The sequence below is a fragment of the Pinus tabuliformis genome, chromosome 7, assembly GCF_031772625.1.
Source record: "Pinus tabuliformis cultivar Carrire ecotype Pingquan chromosome 7, CPIR1, whole genome shotgun sequence".
Taxonomy (NCBI): domain Eukaryota; kingdom Viridiplantae; phylum Streptophyta; class Pinopsida; order Pinales; family Pinaceae; genus Pinus; species Pinus tabuliformis.
Window position 1 is genome coordinate 1,712,683,367 of NC_142293.1, and position 9,832 is coordinate 1,712,693,198.

At 40.1% G+C, this 9,832-nt stretch overlaps 1 protein-coding gene across 1 annotated transcript in view; it reads right to left on the minus strand.

Annotated features, from left to right (window-relative positions):
• LOC149255174 (uncharacterized) overlaps positions 1–9,589 on the minus strand; it is a 150,873-nt gene extending 141,284 nt beyond the window's left edge. Inside the window, exons 1-5 of the mRNA XM_089454969.1 lie at positions 9,530–9,589; positions 8,337–9,420; positions 7,606–8,207; positions 5,675–5,866; positions 5,380–5,487 (exon numbers count right to left, since the gene is read on the minus strand). Of these exons, the coding sequence (XP_089311095.1) occupies positions 5,380–5,487; positions 5,675–5,866; positions 7,606–8,207; positions 8,337–9,420; positions 9,530–9,589 (2,046 nt within the window). The remainder of the gene's footprint in view (positions 1–5,379; positions 5,488–5,674; positions 5,867–7,605; positions 8,208–8,336; positions 9,421–9,529) is intronic.
• Between the last annotated feature and the right edge of the window lie 243 nt (positions 9,590–9,832).

Genomic DNA, 9,832 nt, shown 5'->3' on the forward strand with positions numbered 1-9,832 from the left:
TACATAATATTTCGTGAATAATACCCCTATGGAGGTTTGGATGGGTAAATATCCATCTCTTTATAATATTTGTGTCTTTGGTTGTGATGCATATGCGCTTATGCCTAAGGAAGAGTAGTCTAAGTTGGACAAAAATGTAGTGAAGTGTATCATCATAGGGTATGGTGTTGGTGTGAAAGGGTACAAGCTTTGGGATCCTATGGACACCAAATTTTTGTATGAAATAAATGTTATTTTTAGTGAGTTAAGCCTTCTCCCATATTGGAACAACCTAAAGCAGATGAGAAGAATTTAGTGCTTCAACTAACACCAAAGATATAGAAAGTTGAAACAAAAGGTGAACAACAAGTTCATGAATGAATTGATTAGGAGGAAATTTTAGAGAGATGAAAAGAACAGGAAGAAGCTCCACTTGAAACTTTACGGAGGTCCACTTGGCAAAGAAGAAAGCCATACATGTATAGTCCTTTCTAATTTTAGATGTATATTTGATTTATTTACTAATGTTGATGAGCCTAGAACTATGAAAAGGGAAATGGAAATGGAAGATAAAGAGTCTGAGAGACTAGACATGGATGAGGAAATGGATGCACTAAAAAATGATGATACATGGTACATGGGACTTGATCCCATTTCTTGATGAACTAAAACCCTTTGAATGTAAATGGGTGTTCTAGAATAAGGTTGGTTTAAATGGTAGTGATGAAAAGCATAAAGCAATGTTGGTTGCAAACTAATCTTCCTAAGTGGAGGGAATCAATTTTGGTGAGATCTTCTCCCCAATTGCTAAGTTAAGATCTATGATGTTTCTATTATCTATTGTAGCAACCCTTGATTTAGAGATAGAACAGATGGATGTCAAAACTGCATACCCTCATTATGATTTGAAGGAGGATATCTATATCACACAAACCAAGTAGTATTTTGAAAGAGGTAAATACTCATTGGTTTGAAAATAAAAATAATTATTTATTTGGTGTCAAATAGTTTGAAGTATCAACTTTTAGCATAATTTGAAATGAAAGGCTTGGGGGATATAAAATGCATTTTGGTAATGGAAATTAGGAGAGACAAAGAAAATAAGATACTTTGGTTGAGCTAGAGTAAGGATGTAAACTCTTTGCTACAACATTTTTATATGGAAGATTACAAACCATTGACTATTCTAATTTTTGTGGGAAATAAGCTTTCAGTTGAACAATGTCATCCAACACCTATAGAGATGGAGAGTTAAACCTTTGTTCATTATGCTTTTAGACATGCTAGTATGATGTATGATATGGTATGTATCAAACTAATATTTCCCAAGAAATGGGAGTCTTAAGTTGATATATGGCTAATCCTTGACATGGACATTGGGTTGTAGTGAAGAGTGTCTTCAGATATTTGTGAGGTATCTATGATTATTCTATTTTATGTCATAGTGTTGTTTCGTGGGACCAACATTTAGTTGATATATATGAGTATGTGGAATTTGATTGGGAAGGGGATGTAGATAGAAGGAGATCTAATAGTGGTTACTTGTTTCATCTATTTGGTGGAGCAGTGAGTTGGATGAGCAAGAGACAAGTTGTGGTCATTGTGTGTTGAAGAGGCAGAGTGTTTGGAAATTACTCAGACTTATAGAAGGTTATCTAACTTATGAAACTTTAGTCATAAGTGAATTTAGGTAAGAAGGCTATCACGATTTGATGTGATAGTAATAGTGCCTTTCTTCTAGTGAAAAGTCCAAGCTTTCATGTAAAGAAAAAACATATAGACATCCAATACCATTTCATTAGAGACATGGTAGAGGATGGAAATGTGACACCTTAGAAAGTTAATGCCTTGTAGAATGATGTGGATGCATTAGTGAAATCGGTGAGCACAAAAAAGCTTAAGTAGTGTTTTAAGTCAATGGGCTTTCTAGGCCCTAGAAACTAGCTTGTAGTTTGATGTGTTCTCCCATTTACCCTTGAAAGGTATATGATAAGTGGGATTATAATGGGAAATGTGTCATTCACCTTGAAGTGTTATGGAAAATTTCTATAGCACTGTAGAGAATCTTACATTTCCATGGAAACTTTCTATAGCATTACTAAGAATGTTACATATATGCAAAGAAATTATATAGCATTATTGATAATGTTAAAGCATTGTGGAGAATATTTGTGGTGCTATGGATAAAACTATTTTATTGCAAATAATTTATGTAGTGCTATAGAAAACCTTATAGTTCCGTAGGGAAATTTTGCAGTGCCACAAAGAAATTTAGTATATGTGTAGAAAATATTTTAGTAGATGGGAAGAGAATATTTCAACATATGTGAAGAAAATATTTTAGTAGTGTTATGTTGAGAATATTTTACCCATTGTTTAAATAATAATAGACTTGTTGTGAATAAGAATAAATTCAACAACATGTAAGGAAATATTTCGACACTATGTCTAGAATAAATTCAGTAATGTGTACATAAATATTTTTCAAAACCATGCAAAGAATCAATTCAATTGTTATGTAGGAAATAATTCAACATTTGTGCTATAAATATTTTAGCAGTTGAATAAAAAATATTTTAGCAATTCCTAGAGAATATTTCATTTGTTTCTTAGTGAACATTTCAACAACTCTGCAAGGAATGTTTCAACATTTGTGTAATGGAATAATTCAACATTATGCATATAATATTTTTAGCATATAATAACTTGTTGGTGTTTTTATTAATAAAAAAAAATATGGTTTGTGGTTTTATTATGAATTTCATCTTAACGGTTTTGGTGGAGGAAATTGGGAGAGTATTTTTTGTTTACTATTATGCTGCCAAATTTTCTCTAGAATTAAGCAACTGCTGAACACCCTTGGAGAGAGAACCTCTATAGTTAAGCAATTGTTAAACAACCTTGGAGAGAGAACATGAAGTTTTGTATTTTAACCATTGACGTAGCCCAGCCACACTGGCCCACAACTCCACGTGTCCTCGGCTTTACAACAGTTGCCGACTTTACAGTGTGTTAGATTTTTCCGGCGGTCACATGCAAAGGTGGTCAGTGAACGTTGGGTTGGCAAATGTGAGCAATTAATGCCACATTCAATTCTTACCTACACACCTCGGGCCAGATTCCTCCGTTGGTTCTCTGGCCAAAACACCTTGGCTTCCCGGTCATTCGAGATTGTTCTGTTTACCTGTGAAGTTGTTGCGGGAGTTTGTTGTGTGGTTTTTGCTATGGCGAGTATGGAAATCCCTGGTTCTTCTCCGGGTATGAATGTGGGTGAGTACCGGTCTCCCATCTTGGTTATGAGTTTGTCAGTGGTTTTCTCTGGTGGCATGAAACCGTTCTGGTTCTGGTGGTGTGCTCGCTCGACTCCTTTTAACACGGCAAGATTTCTTAGTCTCGTTCTGTTGTTCTGCTGTGGTCTGGTTGTAGAACCTGGTGTCTCATCCATTAACTGCTCCTTGCTATTGTTCTATTGCCTCTGCTTTCATATGGTCACCTCCGCTGCTATTATTTGTATCTCTGGTCACTGTTCTGTGTGCAAAATGGTTTAACTTCCGTCGTCCTTGGATTCAGGCAACAAATTAGTAGGTTCTCGCAGCTCTGAAATAGGTATTGACTCCTTCCCTGATTCAATTTGGCCTTCTCATGGTATTGTTGCTAACCAGAAATTCTCCTTCTATCTCAGCTTTGTTGATTCAGTAACGGCTCTACTCCTCGAACCTTGGGTCCGGCTTGTTCAGGTAATATATGAAACCCTCCTGTTTCTGTGGTTTCTTTGGCTTCGGTTCTTTGTTGTGTAACTATATTAACAGTTCTCTATTGTGTGTACAGGTCAATGGCTCGACATGGGTACGCGGGTTCGTCCGGGAGTTGGCCTTCCAATGGTAGCGAACCTCTGCCAGTAGGCTCTGGCACTTCAATCTGTCAATGCACTATTAGATCTTTGGGTTTTCTGTAGATTTTGTTTTGTCGTATATAGTCGTTGTCCCTTGCGGAGATGAGGCTTCTACCTGGTTGTAATTTCCTATTCTGGTTAGTCATTCATTTGACTGATTATTGGGTTTCTATTCCTAAACCCTAGGCCAGGGTTTGTCCACTCTGGACGCGGCACTTGTTTTTTTTTATCAGTGAATGTAATGTATCTATGTGTCGGTCAATAGCAATGAGAACATGGTTTTGTGATATCTGTTTGATTTATAAAAATTATGAGGACTTGTTGGAAATTACCTTAACTGTGGTATGCTTCTCCGGCACTCTGTTGCCAGTTCTGTTTGCTCTCGGTCCTTTTTCTGTAACTCCCTATTCGGACTGTGCTTCAACTCGTTGGTCCTTCGCTCTGTGGCTATACATTTAAATGAGTTTGTTGTAGTTTGTTTATTCGACGAGCACACAAAAACAATATAACCTTACCGTGGTCTTTCACTGTTTGTAAACATTGTTCATTACAATTCGATAAATAAAAAGAAAATATAATATTACGGTAGATAGGCAATGAATACAGATGGACAGTTTTTGGAAATAAGATCTGTCTCCGTTTCTTTATTTCTCTGTTATGAAATTGCAGAACCTTTCTCTTGTCTTACATTGCTACTTTTATACCTTTTGGTTACAGTTAATTTGAAACTGCAATTGTTTGTCAGTTGAACAGAAACAATTGGTTGGGTAACTACAGTTTCGGTTGTCATTACAAGAACTACGTTTAGATAATTTTGTCTTTTCTTTCCTAAATTGACAGATCAATTCCTAACTTGATGTTTATTACTGTTGAACCATAACAACCCTAACTGACATTTAACTTTGACATTTTTAACTTTGACCTCATAACAACTAAGAGTAAAATAAACTAAAATCCTATCTCATGACCTCATAAACTAATTAAAAAAAACAATCCAGATACTCAACAACCTTCCAACCTGGCAGAGACTTCACCTGGTCATGGTGAGCTAGATGCTCCTGCATCAGGCTCCCGGGGCAAAAAGAAATCATGGCTCCGGTCCATGAGCTTCTCGACTGAAGTACCTATCTGTTCAATTTGCCTGGCATCAAGCCACGAGCTGTCCTCAATAGGACGATTCTTCCACTTGACTAGGTACTGTACATACTCCTTCCGTTGAGTTCGTTTAACCACCTGAGCGTCAAGAATGCTTTCAATCTCGGGAGGTTGAACGTAAGGCATCTGTCTCTTCCAAGCTTCTCCTTTCTCCTAGGTACTCCGTGTAGGTCACATGGTTCCATCTTCCTCCTTTTCCTCTGGGTCAGCTATGTAAGGGAACAGGTCTGCTACATTAAAGATAGGTGAAATGCCTATTCCGGGTGGCAACTGGATCTCTTAGGCATTCACTGAAAAATTCCGAAGGACTTTTCAAGGCCCTATCTTTTTATACTTCAACTTATTTTACATACCTTTAGGAAGCGTTCTTTGCGTAAATGCACGAGGACTTCGTCCCCCATGTCAAACTGTACTTCCCTTCTCTTCAAATCTGCTTGATGTTTGTACTCTAAGCTGCTGTCCTGTAATTAAATTTTCACCTGTTCATGCAAATCTCTCATCGTGTTAGTGAAATATTCTCTATCTGCACTATGCCTTTCCTGCAGTCTAAGGTCCCGCAGTTCATGCACTCTGCGAGGATGCATTCCGTACAGGATCTGAAATGGAGTAAAAGTTGTGCTGCGGTTAGGCGAGTCATTGTAAGCAAACTCTGTCTGTGCTAGCGCTCGATCCCACAGCCATGAATTCTCCTTGACCAAGCTTCGTAACAGGTTTCCCAGACTCTTGTTTACAACCTCTGTTTGCCCGTCGATTTTCGGGTGATATGTAGAACTGTAGCTTAGCTGTGTGTCCATTTTTTTCCATAAGGTACGCCAAAATTGTCCCGTGAACTTCACATCCCTGTCCGAAAGGATAGATTTAGGCAATCCATGTAACCTAACAATCTCATTGAAAAACAAGTGGGCCACATGGGTGGCATCACTGGTTTTTCTGCAAGGAATAAAATGTGCCATTTTTGAGAATCTGTCCACCACTACCATTACCGAGTCGTATCCTCATTGTGTCTTGGGTAGACCTAAGACGAAGTCCAAACTAACTGAGTCCCATGGTCTGCCTGGAACAGGTAATGGTGTATACAGTCCTGTGTTTTGACTGTGACCCTTTGCTAACTGGCACACTTTGCATCTGGCCACAAACCGTTGTACATCTCTCCACATCTTTGGCCAAAAGTAAAAATGACTAAGCTGCTCGAGGGTCTTATCCATGCTTAAATGTCCAGCCAAACCTCCACTATGCTTCTCTCGAATAATGTTCTCCCTCATCGAGCAGTCAGGTATGCACAACTGTCCTCCCTTAAACAACAACTTTTCCTGTAGATTGTAGTCCAACCAATGACTGTTATCTCTCACTAAAGGGTTCTGACATGCCTCATAGGATTCCTTAAAATCTGTATCCGTCTGGTATAAGTCTTGTAAGTGCTCAAAACCCAACACTTGCACAGTGCTTTCCTGCAGAAGTAGAGTTTTCCCACTCAACGCATCCGCTACCTTATTTTCTTACCCACTGATATGCTTCAATATGAAATTGAAACTCTGCAAATACTCCACCCATTTGGTGTGTTTGTGGTTTAGCTTGTGCTGCTGCATTACATACTGTAGTGCAGAATTATCTGAAAACAACACAAATTCATTTCCCAATAGGTAATGCCTCTAGTGTTTTAATGCCTATATAACAACACAAAACTCCTTATCATACAATGAGTATTTCTATCTACTCTCGTTCAGCTCCTCAATGAAGAACGCTACAGGCTTATCCTCTTGACTGAGTACAGCTCCAATTGCTGTCCCACTGGCATCACAGTGAACCTGAAATAACTTCTTGAAATCTGGTAATCTCAGGATCGGCCTCTCAGTAATCTTTCTCTTTAACAATTGGAAACTTCTCTCTGCTTCCTCTATCCATAGAAAAGGCTGGCTAGTCTTTTTGATGGTGTCTAGCATGGGCGCACAAATTTCGCTGAAATTCTTTATGAATTTCCTGTAAAAACTTGCTAATCCGTGAAAGCTACGTACCTCAAATAAATTTTTCGGAGATGGCCAATTCACTATCGCTGCCACCATCTTCGGATCCATCTTCAGTTCATTCTCTGTTATTACAAAACCCAAATAAATCAATTCCTTTTGCAGAAAAGTACATTTCTTCAAGTTTATTAACAATTTATTCTGCTGTAATTTCTGCAGCACCTTACACACATGTTGAAGGTGTTCTTCCCTTGTCCTGCTAAAAACAAGTATGTCGTCCAGGTATACAATCACAAACTTCCCAATGTACTCCTTCAACATCTCATTTATTAACCTCATGAATGTACTGGGTACATTGCTCAGCCCAAATGGCATGACCAGCCATTCGTACAACCCCTCATTCATCTTAAAGGTTGTCTTCCATTCGTCCCCCTCTCGTATCTGAATTTGATGGTACCTGATTTTCAAGTCTATCTTAGAGAAATAAGCTGCCCCGCTTAAAAAATCCATCATATCATCCATTTGCAGCAATGGAAACCTATACCGGATGGTGATTTTATTGATGGCCCTTGAGTCGGTGCACATCTGCCATTCTCCTCCCTTCTTGGGAGCAAGGACCTTTGGAACAGCACAAGGGCTTAAGCTCTCCCTTATCAATCCCTTGTCTAACAGTTCTTGTTCCTGCTTCCTAATTTCTTCATTGTCCTTGGGGCTCATTCGGTATGCCACTTTGTTCGACAAACTGGCTCCAGGTATGAAGTCAATATGATGACTTATGCTCCGTTTGGGGGGTAACTTGTCTGGCAAGTCATCTACAACTATGTCCGTAAACTCCTCCAACATTTGCTGGATCTCCATAGGTAAATCTGATACCTCTGTATGCAACAATACTGTCCTTGCTTTCTTTACAACTGCATAACCTATCTCACTGTCCTCAACCTGTTTTAAAAACTGTTTTCCGCTGACCAACAATGTTCTTGGTTCACTAGTCTCTATTGTCCCTTCTTCTTTGATGGGTGCAAGCGTATGCTTGATTCCATCCTTCAAAAATTTATAAGAGTTCATCAATCCATCGTGGACCACTTTCCTATCATACTGCCAAGGCTTTCCAAGCAGTATGTGACATACATCCATCGGCATGATGTCACAAACAACTTTGTCCTTATATCTACCTATCTGAAACTCGACCTCACTCTGCTCATCCACCAGCAACTGATGGCCTTTTTGCAGCCATGAAACTCTATAAGGGTTGGGATGCTTCGAGCGTTTCAACTCCAATTTTTCCACCATCTCTGTGGACACTAAATTATCAGTACTACCGCTGTCAATAATTAACTTACAACACTTACCTCGCGACTTACAAATTGTCCTAAACAAAGCTTTCCGCTGCGTCTGTTCGGTGACCTCCTTGACTGGTTTTAACAACACCTTGTGCAACACCAGAGCTTCCCCTGTCTCTAGAGCATTCTCTGCTTCTTGGGGAGGTGCTACTGCTTCCTCTGGTTGCGCCACATACACACCCCGCTGTCCAGTTGGATTTGCTTCTGGACATTCAAACAATCGGTTCCCCCACTTATGACACCTATAACACTGATAACCAGGCCCTCTACCTCGGCCATTTCCCCTACCTTGCTGGGATGACCTACTACCTCTCGCGCTATCACCTCTGTCTATTGTTCTGGAAGCTTTAGAACTGCTGCCTTCCTCATTGCTGTTAGCAGTTCGGCCCCTGCCATAGGACTGGCCTTTCCCTCTGCTGGCTCCTCGTCCTCTCCAGGCATTCTGCCTTCTGGTAATTTTCTCCTTAGCCTTCATCGCACTCTGATATGCTTCCTCAGTGTTGTTCGGAGACAAGATACTGATTTCATCCAAAATATCTAACCTTAGCCCATTAACATACCTGGCTGTTCTTTCTGCTGTATCCTCTGTATATCTAGCTCGCAAATTCACTCGATAGAACTCCTCCGTGTACTCCCTCACCGTCAATCCTTTCTGTTTCAGATTCTGCACCTGCCTGTGCAATGCAATCTGATAGTCCCTCGGCAAAAATCTGCCCTTTAACTTGGCCACCATCCTTGCCCAAGTTTTAATTGGCACCTTGTTCAATCTCTTCCTCTCATTCTGGACACTATCCCACCATAGGGTTGCGTGTCCTTTCAATTTCGTCATTGCGAATTTAACTCTGCGGTCTTCGCTGACTTCCTCGCACTCAAAGTACTTATCCATCTCACTAATCCAATCTAATAAAACTTCGATAGACAGGTTGCCATCATACGTAGGGAGTTCTGGCTTAGGTTTACTGCTTGCCACTAGAACAGATCTCAAAAATCTCACTTCTACAGATTCACCTTCTGGTCCATCTGCTGCTACTTCAACTTCCTCTTCACTGTCATCACCTATTTCTGGATCTCTTCGTCTACCTGCCTCTACTGCCTCCAAACGGGCAGCAAGAATTCTGATCTCCTCTCTCAATCCTTCCTCTGCCAATCTTCGAGCACCTCTGCCATGACCTCGCCTTCCTCTCTCCATTCCTCCTACTAACATAAACAACTGCTCTAATACCACTCTGAAGTAGCCCAGCCACACTGGCCCACAACTCCATGTGTCCTCGGCTTTACAACAGTTGCCAGACTTTACAACGTGTTAGATTTTTCCGACGGCCACATGCAAAGGTGGTCAGTGAACATCGGGTTGGCAACTGTGAGCAATTAATGTCGCATTCAATTCTTACCTACACACCTTGGGCCTGATTCCTCCGTTGGTTCTTTGGCCAAAACACTTTGGCTTCCCGGTCATTTGAGATTGTTCTGTTCGCCTGTGAAGTTGCTGCGAGAGTTTATTGTGT